The 16,048-nt window shown below is 47.2% G+C and overlaps 1 protein-coding gene across 1 annotated transcript in view; it reads right to left on the bottom strand.

Moving 5' to 3' along the window:
• Window positions 1–15,781, bottom strand: part of LOC138371809 (protein O-mannosyl-transferase Tmtc3-like) — a 192,936-nt gene extending 177,155 nt beyond the window's left edge. Inside the window, exon 1 of the mRNA XM_069336835.1 lies at window positions 15,130–15,781. Coding sequence (XP_069192936.1) covers window positions 15,130–15,506 — 377 coding nt within the window. The 5' untranslated portion in view covers window positions 15,507–15,781. The remainder of the gene's footprint in view (window positions 1–15,129) is intronic.
• Window positions 15,782–16,048: the final 267 nt, after the last annotated feature.

The following is a 16,048-nucleotide window of genomic DNA, read 5'->3' as shown; positions in this document are numbered from 1 at the left end:
GGGTCTTCCGTCATTGAGTGGTGGATTTTATATGCCTACGACTATAATTTTTTGCCCTCTAGTTGTTATTGTTCCTATTATGTAGTCACTGAAACCTTCACATCCCTGAACAACCAACTCCTCAAAATCCCAGCCTTTTCTTATCAGCAGGGCTACACCACCACCACCTCTTCCTTCTCTCTCTTTCCACATAACATAATAGTCCTGTGGGAACACTGCATTTGTTATTGTTTTTTTGTCAGCTTTGTTTCTGTGAGAGCTATTATGTCTGGGTTTTCCTCTAGTACCCATTCTCCAAGTTCATTTGCTTTATTTGCAATTCCACGTATGTTAGCATACATTGCCTTGAGGGCTCACTTTCTTCTGTCCCTTCTCAAATCTCCTCCTTGGTGAGTGTTCTGCTGGTGGAGGAATCTGTGCCATGAGTGTGGGGATTTGTGAGGTGGATACCAGGGTTGCAGAGGATACTGGGATGAGGGGTGGGGGGTCAAGTGAAGGGGGAGGGTATGGGGTGAAAAGGGGCGGGAGGACAGGAAGGAAAGGGGGGTTTTCTATGCAGAGGAGGGTGGTGGGGTTGTCCTCCCTGCTGGTGTTACTGGGTAGCTGGTTGTGGGTTCCCCCCTCGCCACTGGGGGTGATGTGTTGGGAGCTACGGTTTCTTGTTTTTCTCCTCTCGCCCTGCGCTTCTTCCTTGTTTCTGCCGCCATGGCCCTCTCCTCCCTCATCATGTCCCTCTGGAGGAATACATTTTTTAATTCTCCCACATGTTGCAGGTGGCTTTCCTTTGTTAGAATCGTGTCCTTTGTATTCTCGTTTGCAAGCACAATCTTTAATAGATAGTGCTTGGTCTCGGTATTTTTTGTATCAGCCTAACCTGAAAACCTTCTCAATGCTATGCTCAGGCCCCTTCCATGTCTAGTGCCTTCAGTATTTCATTAACTGTCTCTTTGTCCTTATCATTCCACTCTTTCCTATTAGAGCCTTCCTGCTCTTTAATACCCACAGCTAACCACTGCTCTTTTCCTTTCCAGCAGCTGGCTAGTGGAGCGTGCCGCTTCCTGTGAGGTGGCTGCTTTCATGGCTACCTCCATCACTGCAGACATTACTTCAGAGTTTTTTTTTGTACTAACCTAGTCGTACTCACCTAGTTGTGTTTGCGGGGGTTGAGTTCTGGCTCTTTGGTCCCGCCTCTCAACCGTCAATCAACAGGTGTACAGATTCCTGAGCCTATTGGGCTCTATCATATCTACACTTGAAACTGTGTATGGAGACAGCCTCCACCACATCAGTTCTTAGTGCATTCCATTTATTAACTACTCTGACAATGAAAAAAATCTGGTAGGGAATCTGTACACCAGTTGATTACCAGTTGAGAGGCGGGACCATAGAGCCCAAGCTCAACCCCCGCAAGCACAATTAGGTGAATACAATTAGGTGAGTACACACACACACACGCACACACACACACACACACACACACACACACACAAAGGAACAGCCTACCTGTAACGATTCGAGAAAGAGACCTGGGAGTGGATGTGACACCTAATCTAACTCCTGAGGCACATATAAGTAGGATAACGACAGCAGCGTACTCTACACTGGCGAAAAATTAGAACTTCATTCAGAAACCTAAATGAGGAAGCTTTTAGGGCGCTTTAACACTGCCTACGTGAGACCCGTCTTAGAGTATGCCGCGCCATCATGGAGCCCCCACCTGAAGAAACACATAAAGAAACTGGAGAAGGTTCAGAGGTTTGCGACGAGGCTTGTCCCAGAGCTACGAGGGATGGGATATGAAGAGCGGCTGAAGGAACTGAACCTTACAACACTAGAGAAAAGAAGGGAGAGAGGAGATATGATAGGGACATATAAAATACTCAGGGGAATTGACAAAGTGGAAATAGATCAAATGTTCACACGTAATAATAACAGAACGAGGGGACATGGGTGGAAACTGGAAACTCAGATGAGTCACAGAGATGTTAGGAAGTTTTCTTTTAGCGTGAGAGTAGTAGAAAAATGGAATGCACTTGGGGAACAGGTTGTGGAAGCAAATACTATTCATACTTTTAAAACTAGGTATGATAGGGAAATGGGACAGGAGTCATTGCTGTAAACAACCGATAGCTAGAAAGGCGGGATCCAAGAGTCAATGCTCGATCCTGCAAGCACATATAGGTGAGTACATATAGGTGAGTACACACACACACACACATAAGGATAAACTATTCAACACTGGTGGTACGCGAACAAGGGGACACAAGTGGGAAACTTAGTACCCAAATGAGCCACAGGGACGTCAGAAAGAACTTTTTCTGTGTCAGAGTAGTTAACAGAAGGAATGCATTAGGCAGTGATGTGGTGGAGGCTGACTCCATGCACAGTTTCAAATGTAGATATGGTAGAGCCCAGTAGGCTCAGGAATCTATATATCAGTTGATTGACGGTTAAGAGGCGGGACCAAAGAACCAGAGCTCAACCCCATCAAACACAACTAATAGTACACACACCCCCCCACACTCACACATTTGTGTGTGAGTGTGTCTGGTAGGTCTTGGGGTCTGATAGCTGAGCGGACAGAGTGCAGGACTCGTAATTCTGTGGCCCGGGTTCGATTTCCGGACGAAAGAGAAACAAATGGGCAAAGTTTATTTCACCCTGATGCCCCTGTTACCTAGCAGTAAACAAGTACCTGGGAGTCAGACAGCAGTTACGGAGCAGCTTCCTGTGTGTGTGTGTGTGCAAAAAAAAAAAAAAAAAAAAACATTAGTTAGTAGTTAGTTACAGTTGATTGATTGACAGTTGAGAGGCGGACAGAAAGAGCAGAGCTCAACCCCCGCAAGCACAACTAGGTGAATACACACAAACACCCACACACTCACACACACACACACATATAGACAGGAGGCACTGAACTACAGGCCAGTGTCCCTAACCTGCATACCATGCAAGATGATGGAGAAGATTGTGCGAACAAAGCTAGTGGAGCACCTGGAGCGAAAGAACTTTGTAACACAGCATCAACATGGATTCAGGGATGGCAGGTCCTGCCTCACAGGGTTACTTGAATTCTACGACCAGGCAACAAAAATAAGGCAAGAAAGAGAAGGGTGGGCAGACTGCATATTTTTGGATTGTCAGAAAGCCTTTGACACAGTGCCACACAAGAGGCTAGTGAAAAAACTGGAGATGCAGGCTGGAGTGAAAGGGAAGGTACTCCGTTGGATACAGGAGTACCTAAGTAACAGGAGACAACGAGTCAGTGTGAGGGGTGAGGTCTCAGATTGGCGAGACGTTACGAGTGGAGTACCGCAGGGGTCAGTCCTTGGACCTATACTGTTTCTGATATATGTAAATGATCTTCCAGAGGGTATAGAATCGTTTCTCTCAATGTTTGCCGATGATGCAAAAATTATGAGGAGGATTGAAACTGAGGACGATAGTAGGAGGCTACAAGATGACCTAGACAGACTGAGTGAATGGTCCAACAAATGGCTGTTGAAGTTCAACACGAGTAAATGCAAAGTAATGAAACTAGGTGGTGGAAATAGGAGGCCAAACACAGGATACAGAATAGGAGATGAAGTACTTAATGAAACGAACAGAGAGAAAGATCTTGGAGTTGATATCACACCAAACCTGTCTCCTGAAGCCCACATAAAAAGAATAACGTCTGCGGCATATGCGAGGCTGGCTAACATCAGAACAGCGTTCAGGAACCTGTGTAAGGAATCATTCAGAATCTTGTACACCACATATGTAAGACCAATCCTGGAGCATGCGGCCCCAGCATGGAGCCCGTACCTTGTCAAGCACAAGACGAAGCTGGAAAAAGTCCGAAGGTATGCCACTAGACTAGCCCCAGAACTAAGAGGCATGAGTTACGAGGAAAGGCTGCGGGAAATGCACCTTACGACACTGGAAGACAGAAGAGTAAGGGGAGACATGATCACAACCTACAAAATCCTCAGAGGAATCGACTGGGTAAACAAGGATAAACTATTCAACACTGGTGGGACGCGAACAAGGGGACACAGGTGGAAACTGAGTACCCACATGAGCCACAGAGACGTTAGAAGGAACTTTTTCAGTGTCAGAGTAGTTAACGGATGAAATGCATTAGGCAGTGATGTGGTGGAGGCTGACTCCATACACAGTTTTAAATGTAGAAATGATAGAGCCCAGTAGGCTCAGGAATCTGTACACCAGTTGATTGACAGTTGAGAGGCGGGACCAAAGAGCCAAAGCTCAACCCCCGCACGCACAATAAGGTGAGTACAAATAGGTGAGTACACACACACACACACACACACATAATATGAAGATAAAGCAAGACAATACACTACTTCAAATATAAAATCCAGAGAAATTATGAGTTTTTTCTAGTGGATGAAATGTTCTATTTCATCAAATAGATCATATCTATGTTCTTATCATAGATATGATAAGAACATTTATTCTTATCATATCGATGTTTAGAATAGATATCTCCGGTGTCTATTCTAAACCTAAGATACCGGTTTAGATTAGTATCTCCGTCCTATCTAAATAGGACGGAGATACTATTTACCCTCCCGACCTACAAGCACTATTAGGCAAGAATCATTAGGTAAGGTCACACACGCAGGACACATCAACACTCGCAAAGATAAAATCTCACACAAAAAAGGCCCATTCCCAGGTTCATCACATATCTCCTTCCCCTCTCTCTCTGTCTGTCTGTCTGTCTGTCTGTCTGTCTGTCTGTCTGTCTGTCTGTCTGTCTGTCTGTCTGTCTGTCTGTCTGTCTGTCTGTCTGTCTGTCTGTCTGTCTGTCTCTCTCTCTCTCTCTCTCTCTCTCTATCTCTCTATCTATCTCTCTCTCTATCTCTCTCTCTCTCTCTCTCTCTCTCTCTCTTTTGCCAATACGCAACTTTCCCCTATTTTCGAGCTCTTTGTCTCTCTTTCTTTTTCCCTTTTCTACTCCATTCTCCCCCACACAACCTTCCTCTAATGGGCTATTGTCTGAACGTCCAGAATTCCTCTTTTTTTACCCCTTCCCTTTACAGTTTTCTCTGACCTCCCCTCCCACAACCCCACTCAACCCCATTCCTTCCCTACTCCTTCGTCCCTTCCACCCCCTCACCCATTACCCTGCCCCATCCTTCTCCAGATTTTTCCGATAAGCCTTTATACTTGACCACTCAGTGCAGAAGAAACTACAAATAGAGAATGTTGATGAAGAAACTGAAGGAGACCTCGAACACGAAGAACACGCACCATTGCTGTTCTTGTATATCGTAATTGTAATCATAACGCTGATAATTAAAGACTTGGTGTAAATTCTTGACACAAAGTTCACATATATGCAAGTGCAGGTTCTTATCCTATGTTATTATGTCTGTGAGAAGACATTACCATTACTTATCATTGGTAATCCCACACAAACAGTGACACAGACTTCAAGAGCGAACACAATCTCATCAAATAAAACTTTAATACAATCATCCCATGATCCCATTGAGTGAGGGTTGCAGTCATATAACAACACAACGGTTTATCTCCAGTAACCTTAACCATCCATCAGCTAAGCAGAAGCATGTTCAGACATACGCGCTGTGTACCACACGAATCAACACACTCCATAAGGTGGAACAGGCTTCGTGTTTCAACAGTGCCGCCCAGTCACTGAACATAGTGGAACACAGTGTACCAAGTTGGACACTGCACAGAGCAGGGGAACTCAACAACTTATACAGAGACATAGATCATGATATAATACTCATTAACAGTCATGAATTAAGGTAGAAGATAAAGATATTTAACTATGAAGCTTCACACTCGACACTTGTGATACCCCTCAACACACTCGACACTTGTGATACCCCTCAACACACTCGACACTTGTGATACCCCTCAACACACTCGACACTTGTGATACCCCTCAACATACTCGACACTTGTGATACCTGTCAACACACTCGACACTTGTGATACCCCTCAACACACTCGACACTTGGGATACCCCTCAACACACTCGACACTTGTGATACCTGTCAACATACTCGACACTTGTGATACCCCTCAACACACTCGACACTTGGGATACCCCTCAACACACTCGACACTTGTGATACCCCTCAACACACTCGACACTTGGGATACCCCTCAACACACTCGACACTTGTGATACCCCTCAACACACTCGACACTTGTGATACCCCTCAACACACTCGACACTTGGGATACCCCTCAACACATTCGACACTTGGGATACCCCTCAACACACTCGACACTTGGGATACCCCTCAACACACTCGACACTTGTGATACCCCTCAACACACTCGACACTTGGGATACCCTCAACACACTCGACACTTGGGATACCCCTCAACACATTCGACACTTGGGATACCCCTCAACACACTCGACACTTGGGATACCCCTCAACATACTCGACACTTGGGATACCCTCAACACACTTCACACTTGTGATACCCTCAACACACTCGACACTTGGGATACCCCTCAACACACTCGACACTTGTGATACCCCTCAACACACTCGACACTTGTGATACCCCTCAACACACTCGACACTTGGGATACCCCTCAACACATTCGACACTTGGGATACCCCTCTACACACTCGACACTTGGGATACCCCTCAACATACTCGACACTTGGGATACCCCTCAACACACTCGACACTTGTGATACCCCTCAACACACTCGACACTTGTGATACCCCTCAACACACTCGACACTTGGGATACCCCTCAACACACTCGACACTTGGGATACCCCTCAACACACTCGACACTTGTGATACCCCTCAACACACTCGACACTTGGGATACCCCTCAACATACTCGACACTTGGGATACCTTTCAACACACTCGACACTTGGGATACCCCTCAACATACTCGACACTTGGGATACCCCTCAACATACTCGACACTTGGGATACCTTTCAACACACTCGACACTTGGGATACCCCTCAACACACTCGACACTTGGGATACCCCTCAACACACTCGACACTCGGGACACCCTCAACACACTCGACACTTGTGATACCCTCAACACACTTCACACTTGGGATACCCCTCAACACACTTCACACTTGGGATACCCTCAACACACTCGACACTTGGGATACCCTCAACACACTTCACACTTGTGATACCCCTCAACACACTCGACACTTGGATACCCCTCAACACACTCGACACTTGGGATACCCTCAACACACTTCACACTTGGGATACCCCTCAACACACTCGACACTTGGGATACCCCTCAACACACTCGACACTTGGGATACCCCTCAACACACTCGACACTTGGGATACCCCTCAACACACTCGACACTTGGGATACCCTCAACACACTTCACACTTGTGATACCCCTCAACACACTCGACACTTGGGATACCCCTCAACACACTCGACACTTGGGATACCCCTCAACACACTCGACACTTGGGATACCCCTCAACACACTCGATACTTGTGATACCCTCAACACACTCGACACTTCTGATACCCCTCAACACACTCGACACTTCTGATACCCCTCAACACACTCGACACTTGGGATACCCTCAGCACACTCGACACTTGTGATACTCCTCAACACACTCGACACTTCTGATACCCCTCAACACACTCGACACTTGGGATATCCCTCAACACACTCGACACTTTTGTGTAAATACTGTGATTTACACAAAATATTATTTAACCCTAACTGACATTGATTCCACATTATTATACAGTTTATCCTCCAAAAATAATTGTTCTTATAGTTAACTTACAAAAAAATGGACTGTTGGTCCCCCCCCAAAAAAGTCAGAATTCTGCATTATTACATAAACATTGACATAATTTAGACATTGAAAAGTAACTAAAGAACTAACCTGTCTTAGGCCTAAATAAATAATCCTGGGCCTAGTTTAATGCATATTTAGGCCTAGACAAGTTTACGTTTGCTTTTGTGGCTCTTTCTTTCATGTTCTCGACAAAATGAATAGTTCGTAACGTCAACATTGTTGCTTGCAACAGGTCTATTTTTGTACGTTTGATCAATTTTTTATTTTTTTATTTTTATTTTTACATGCAAAGCATGCAACTTAAATACAATAAAAACACAGAATACAGAACAGAACAAAAGAAAACAATAGACCACCAGCCAGAAGGGCCGACAGGATTTCACAATAAACCACAAACACGATAAAGGCATAGAAAAATACAGCATACAACAAGGCACAAAGTATAATACAATGGCAAACTAGCAAGCACAGTAACATCACAAAACAAAACCGTCATAAAACAAAACATACATCAAAGGCACAACAGGGAACATAACAGTACAATCACAATACATCCGAAACAAAACATAAAGAACAAACACGTACAACAGGTAAAGCACGCCATAACAAACGGAAGGCAAAACAAAATGGCACAACCGAACAAAGAGCACTCGCAAACAGCCTGAAGGGCACACAATATGACATACACAAGCGCATACGACATCCACAACCAAACACACAAATACACAGGAACCGCACACCCACCCACCAGCCATACAAAGAAAACCTACAACATACACAGGAGCACGCAGGAACTGGGAAACAAAACCCACCCCACCCACTCACACACACACACACCCCATCCGCACCGCACACAACAGGAAACACAGAATACACAGAAATCATTTGCGAGGAAGAACGTGAGAAATGTACTTCTCCGGGAAAACAGCGGAAGGATACTTCTTCTTGTAAGCCTCCCAGACCAAATCTTCAAGGTCAGTAGGATTTTTGATCCCCCTCGGGAGAGGGGGTATCATAAACTCAGGAACATCTATATCGGGCGGCATCGGCCAACGCCCGAGGTCACTGACGCAAGTCGCATAACGAGGCCGGGGAGCGCCATCCACGCCCATCGAGGAAGCAGACGACACTGGAGAAGCGGACGAGGGCCGCCGAGACATCCACGCCGTCGCACACATAGGAGCAGGGGCCGGACGACAAGACTGTAGCACCTCCATGGATACCGCAGGAGACACAGAAGAGACTGCTGGAGACGGAAGAGGCGGCAAGACCGCTGCCGAGGAAACGGGTAACGAGGAAGGGGCCACAGAACTCTCAGAGCGAGCATCCTTTCTCAACACCATCACCAGGCCACCCCGCTCATCACCAACCACAGCAGGGGGAACCACTCCCCATGAAGAACCGGAGCCACCCCACGCAGGCAACTCACCTGAAGCAGGACCCTCGGACACCAGACCAGGAGAGGAGGCCGAAACGCCGGCACCGGCATCCTCAGGCAACTGTACCTCCGCCACCACCGTAGTGTGCACCACATCCGGAACCACCCCACCGTCAACGGAAGGACGACACTCGTCGAAGTCGCCAACTTCAGCCCACGCAGAAGAAGAACGCCGGGAACGCTTAGGCTCGGGCCACACATCATCAGACCCGGAGGCAGACTCAGCGACCCGCGCAGCACTAGCCGGGCGAACCGACGCACGCCGCAGTACGGCAGCATCCTCAACCACACGGGGCACCAGGCCAGGCACAGGAGGTAACGCTAATTCCACCTCAGCTCCCAGCACAGCCGGAACAGACGGCGAGGGTGCAGGGACCGGGACAGACACAGCAGAGGAAGAACTGGAAGACGAGGGGTCCGAGCAAACGGCAGTCGGAAGAGGCTCAGGGACACCAGCCTGGAGCAGGCGGAGCACTTGGCGAGGACACAAGCTCCGGAGGAGATGCGGCAACAACAGGGGGCGCAACAGGCGGAGCAACAGCTGATACAGAGGGCACCTCCTCAGCCGAAGAGACGTCCACACCCACCGAATCATCCCCCACAGGAAGGGGCGGAAAATCCTCCTCACTGAAGAGATTCACAGGTGCAACAGCAGGCGCAGAACAGGCAGCAGCCTGATGGCCCAAAAGACCACAACGATAACACGTCCGCGGCTGGCGGGCGTAAAACACCCGAACGTTGTACCCCATAAGGCGCACAGAGGACGGAATATCCGCCCGGAGTCTCATGCCCAGGGTGCGAATGTTAGACCTCACACCCTTAAGAGGACTAGAAGACACCACGTTCACCCTCACACTAACTACTGCGCCAAACCGGCCGAAATACCGCCGTAGCAGAGCCTCTGGAAACTCCAAGGGAGCCCCATGCACACTGATGTAAGTAAGTGCACCACTTCTATCAGAGAGGGTTACAGTGCCCGCACCATCCGGCAGGGGTAGTGTCCGCCCCTCGTAACGCCGGAGAAAATCGCGATATGCCACCTCCTCTGTGAACTTCACAATCGCCCTACGGGCCGTTACCAACTCCACCCCATATATCTCAAACACAGGGACAGAGAGTATTTCACAAGCTAGTGCAATCTCCGGGTAACCAGCCCGCACAGAGAACTCTAGTCCCACAGACTGAGCCCGGACGACAGGGGGTAGAGGGACCCACATCGTAACGCCACGTCAGCACAGGCGGGCAGAGACACACCCGCCCCCAACCGGCCGAAACTGGCAAACAACACCAACTGCTGGAGCGCCGATGCAACACGTCTGTCCCCTACCGAAGCTAGGGCCAGACTCCACGTTTGATCAAATGGTTGTTACAAGTACTGCATTTAAGAGGGGGGGGGGGAACTGTTGTGTGCTCCACTGCTCCTGTGCAGGTGGAAGGGGGGGGGGGAGGGGGGCAGCACAAGTGCACGCTCCATTCAGAGGTGACTGTACCGGTTCATAGGTGACTGTACCAGTTCATAGGTGACTGTACCGGTTCATAGGTGACTGTACCGGTTCATAGGTGACTGTATCGGTTCATAGGTGACTATACCGGTTCATAGGTGACTGTACCGGTTCATAGGTGACTGTATCGGTTCATAGGTGACTGTACCTGTTCATAGGTGACTCTACCGGTTCATAGGTGATTGTACCGGTTTCATAGGGGACTGTATCGGTTCAAAAGCCATTCTACCGGTTCAAAAGCGATTGTACCGGTTTCGAGAAGTGATGGTACTGGTTCAGTAGCTATTGTACCGGCTCACAGTCCGTCCTCCAAACAAAGACCCAAAAGTGATTCCATGCAGCCGCCAAACCCCCTGTTTATGAATGAAAAGCGGTTTACACACGACTCACAACTGCTGACGTTCGAACACTTATGGAATAAGTGCTTTTGAATTTTGTTCGAACCACAACACTATAAATGCTTCACCCACGTACTACAAATACAAATAATTGCCAACAGAACCTAAAACACCTAACCTAATCTAACCTAACCTACCTAACTACCTAATCTAACCTAACCTATGCCTATATGCACAATATGCTAATTTATTATAATATATTTATATATGCGAAAATTCCCGTTTTGAATGAACAGCATATAAAAGTTTATGATTGCGTCTGTGGGGTCGACCGCTGGATGTAATAGACTTGAGTCAAGGACGGGTTGGTAAATGCTTCACCCACGTACTACAAATCCAAATAATCACCAACAGAACCTAAACACCTAACCTAACCAGTGGCTAAATATGCACAATATGCTAACACATAATAATATTAATTTATATTTGAGAAAATTTCTATTTTGAACGAACAGCATGTTAAAATTGCCGAATGCGTCATTGGTGTCGACCGCTGGATGGAATGGACTTGGTCTGAGGACGGGTTGTGGCTCAGAAGCGATTATACGGGTTCAGAGGTGATAATGTCAGTTCAGAAGTGAGTGTGCGGGACCCATGACCAGTTGTACAGGCATTAGACCTAGTCGAGGATATTACAACAATTATAAAGCCTTGAAGGGGAACAAAGTTTTGATACGGAGTATTACCTCTAATATAGTTTCAATATATATATATATATATATATATATATATATATATATATATATATATATATATATATATTATATATATATATATATATATATGTATAATATTATGCTTGACCTAGGTTAGGTTTGGTAGTGGTTTTTTGTTTGTTGCATGACATATGTTTGTGGAGTTAATGTTGGAATCATATCAGGCGTTTATTTTTCTAGATTTCTAATATATAAAAGTTTACCAAAGGAGGATTGACTGGGCTCAAATCCTTAACTATTCATTCCTATTCACCCAGCAGTTATTGCGTACTTGTTTAGCCGAATGACCATGGGAGTCATCTCCCGTCACGCAGGGTGCAGTCGCACCTCTTCAGATCTCCAGTATCAGCTCTTGATACTCTTAATGGCTCAAAAGGGCCACCACTTACGGGCTATTCATGCCCGTGCCACCTTTTAAGTAGCTTATTCTTTATCAATCAATCAGCCGAATGGCGGGGTCGTGTTCCAGGGAAAAGTAGTGAGTAAGACTTACCCAGGACAACGGGAAGGGAAAGCTCTTAAGTCTGTTAACAGTAGTTAACAGTTACCTGTTCCTGTACCCACCTATGTAAAAAAAAATCTATACCATGATTGTTTATACAGAACAAGACATGAGATGCACGCTTAACACATTTTTATCGCTGTTATATAACAAGATATATTCTTATATGGTACCATTGCTGACTTGAAATTCTGAATGCAAGTGTAGTTATCATTTGCGTAGCTGCTGACTGAGATAACCAAATATATGTGAACCTCACAGGACCTGAGGAGGCAGACAGCGTGCACACTGGAGGCAGGTGTGTGGAGCAACAGCGTGCACACTGGAGGCAGGTGTGTGGAGCAACAGCGTGCACACTGGAGGCAGGTGTGTGGAGCAACAGCGTGCACACTGGAGGCAGGTGTGTGGAGCAACAGCGTGCACACTGGAGGCAGGTGTGTGGAGCAACAGCGTGCACACTGGAGGCAGGTGTGTGGAGCAACAGCGTGCACACTGGAGGCAGGTGTGTGGAGCAACAGCGTGCACACTGGAGGCAGGTGTGTGGAGCAACAGCAGGCGAGGCCTTAATGACCTGCTCTTAAGGTCATATAGAATATGCCAAGTGTAAAAAAGTTTGGGATATAAGATATGCAGGAAGACGCTGGGGTGGGGAAGACATAGCTTCAGGGTGGGAATGTGACAGGTAGGAGCAGTGAATGTTGTGGTGACAGGTAGGAGCAGTGAATGTTGTGGTGACAGTAGGAGCAGTGAATATTGTGGTGACATGTAGGAGCAGTGAATGTTGTGGTGACAAGTAGGAGCAGTGAAGGTTGTGGTGACAGGTAGGAGCAGTGAATGTTGTGGTGACAGGTAGGACCAGTGAATGTTGTGGTGACATGTAGGAGCAGTGAATGTTGTGGTGACAGGTAGGACCAGTGAATGTTGTGGTGACAGGTAGGAGCAGTGAATGTTGTGGTGACAGCTACGAGCAGTGAATGTTGTGGTAACATGTAGAAGCAGTGAATGTTGTGGTGACAAGTAGGAGCAGTGAATGTTGTGGTGACAAGTAGGAGCAGTGAAAGTTGTGGTGACATGTAGGAGTAGTGAATGTTGTGGTGACAAGTAGGAGCAGTGAATGTTGTGGTGACAAGTAGGAGCAGTGAATGTTGTGGTGACATGTAGGAGCAGTGAATGTTGTGGTGACAGCTTTGAGCAGTGAATTGTTGTGGTAACATGTAGGAGTAGTGAATGTTGTGGTGACAAGTAGGAGCAGTGAATGTTGTGGTGACAAGTAGGAGCAGTGAATGTTGTGGTGACATGTAGGAGCAGTGAATGTTGTGGTGACAGCTTTGAGCAGTGAATGTTGTGGTAACATGTAGGAGTAGTGAATGTTGTGGTGACAAGTAGGAGCAGTGAATGTTGTGGTGACATGTAGGAGCAGTGAATGTTGTGGTGACATGTAGGAGCAGTGAATGTTGTGGTAACATGTAGGAGTAGTGAATGTTGTGGTGACAAGTAGGAGCAGTGAATGTTGTGGTGACAAGTAGGAGCAGTGAATGTTGGGGTGACAGGTAGGAGTAGTGAATGTTGTGGTGACAGCTAAGAGCAGTGAATGTTGTGGTGACAGGAGCAGTGAATGTTGTGGTGACAGCTAAGAGCAGTGAATGTTGGGGTGACAGCTAAGAGCAGTGAATATTGGGGTGACAGCTAAGAGCAGTGAATGTTGGGGTGACAGGTAAGAGCAGTGGAATGTTTTGGTGACAGGTAGGAGCAGTGAATGTTGAGATGACAGGAGCAGAGAATGTTGTGGTGGACAGCTAGAGCAGTGAATGTTGTGGTGACAGCTAAGAGCAGTGAATGTTGTGGTGACAGGTAGGAGTAGTGAATGTTGTGGTGACAGGTAGGAGTAGTGAATGTTGTGGTGACAGCTAAGAGCAGTGAATGTTGTGGTGACAGCTAAGAGCAGTGAATGTTGTGGTGACAGGAGCAGTGAATGTTGTGTGTGACAGGAGCAGTGAATGTTGTGGTGACAGCTAAGAGCGGTGAAACGTTGTGGTGACAGCTAAGAGCGGTGAACGTTGTGGTGACAGCTAAGAGCCGTGAACGTTGTGGTGACAGCTAAGAGCCGTGAACGTTGTGGTGACAGCTAAGAGCCGTGAAACGTTGTGGTGACAGCTAAGAGCAGTGAATGTTGTGGTGACAGCTAAGAGCAGTGAATGTTGTGGTTACAGGAGCAGTGAATGTTGTGGTGACAGCTAGGAGCAAGACAAGAAGCTGGAAGAGCTATGTAGAGTGTTGTGTGTGGGTTTATTTACTATTTGTGGCCTGCAGAATCGAGCTATTAGCTCTTGGACCCCGGCTTTCTAACCAATCTATTTTCCTCTATTATGTCTACTACATATACTCCTACACGCACACACACACACACACACACACACACACCACACACACACACACACACACACACACACACACACACACACACACACACACACACACACACACACACGCCCCAGAAAGCAGCACGTAGCAGCTGTCTAACTCCCAGGTACCTACATACTGCTAGGTGAACAGAGTCACCAGGGTGAAAGATCAAACCGGCTCCCCGATCTCCCCAGAGACACACGCACTACACATTGGACCATATGGTAGTGCGCGTTCTGGGAGAGTCCAGGTGTGCTGGTTCAGTCCCATCGATTATCCTTCATAATCGACTAATGGCCTCGTACGCTACTTACCGGTCCCGAAGACAAGAGACTGGGATAAACCTACCTGAAAGTGAGAATGGTGAAGGGTCGATACGACTTGTGGGAGCGCGGGTCGACCAGAGGCTTGCCCCAGTAGTCGTTGCAGAACACCTGGGACAGCGGGTTAGTTCCTAGCACGTCCGGGTTTGTTTTGATGGCGCTGACGTCGTCGTGCACGAAGTCCCCGGTGAGACCGTTGACGTAGACGAGGACCCCGGCCACCCACACTGTCATGTACACCCAGGTGGTGCGGCGGGTCCCCCGTCTCACGACCCTCGGCGCCCCCGTGCACCATGATGATGAGGTAGAAGATGATGAGTAGGAGGTATAGAACGAGGAGGATTTTCTTCTCCGCCGAGGCGAGTAGTGACAGGACGACAGGCACCCTCCGCTGCCATCCATCACGTTAACACTTAATAATTCCGTGCCAATACAGAATAACTTATTTAGTGGTATAGGCCAGGACTGCCTGCCACCTTTGGGTCAATGATGGAACTGCTAGTTCATCTCTATACTCTCTCTCTGGGGTGCCAGCCTGACCAGGGCCACCATGACGACGTCGGAGGCACTCACAACACCCGACACTCACTATTCACTTCCTCACCATCACTCATCACTCGTTTCTCTCCACTTTTAAACGGAACCTTAAATTTTCTCTCGTGATTGGGAATTTTCTCCTCAGTTTTCATTCATTTCCATAATTCTGAAAGATGAAGAAATTTAAATGATGAATCGGCCACTTTACCTTGAGAGAAACGACACAAAAATATGAAATGAACGAAGACAAGAAAACGAGGTAAGGAAACAGTGAATTTGTCACTGTATAACCCAACCACCCGCCACAGATGGTACTACCAGTCTATTATCTATAAAATAAATTGTTTATCTGTCTGTCTGTCTGTCTGTCTGTCTCTCTCTCTCTCTCTCTCTCTCTCTCTCTCTCT

Source organism: Procambarus clarkii, chromosome 4 (genome assembly GCF_040958095.1).
Source record: "Procambarus clarkii isolate CNS0578487 chromosome 4, FALCON_Pclarkii_2.0, whole genome shotgun sequence".
NCBI classification, from domain to species: Eukaryota; Metazoa; Arthropoda; class Malacostraca; order Decapoda; family Cambaridae; genus Procambarus; species Procambarus clarkii.
The sequence above is the reverse complement of the archived record's forward strand: the minus strand, read 5'-3'. Positions and strand labels throughout refer to the sequence as shown.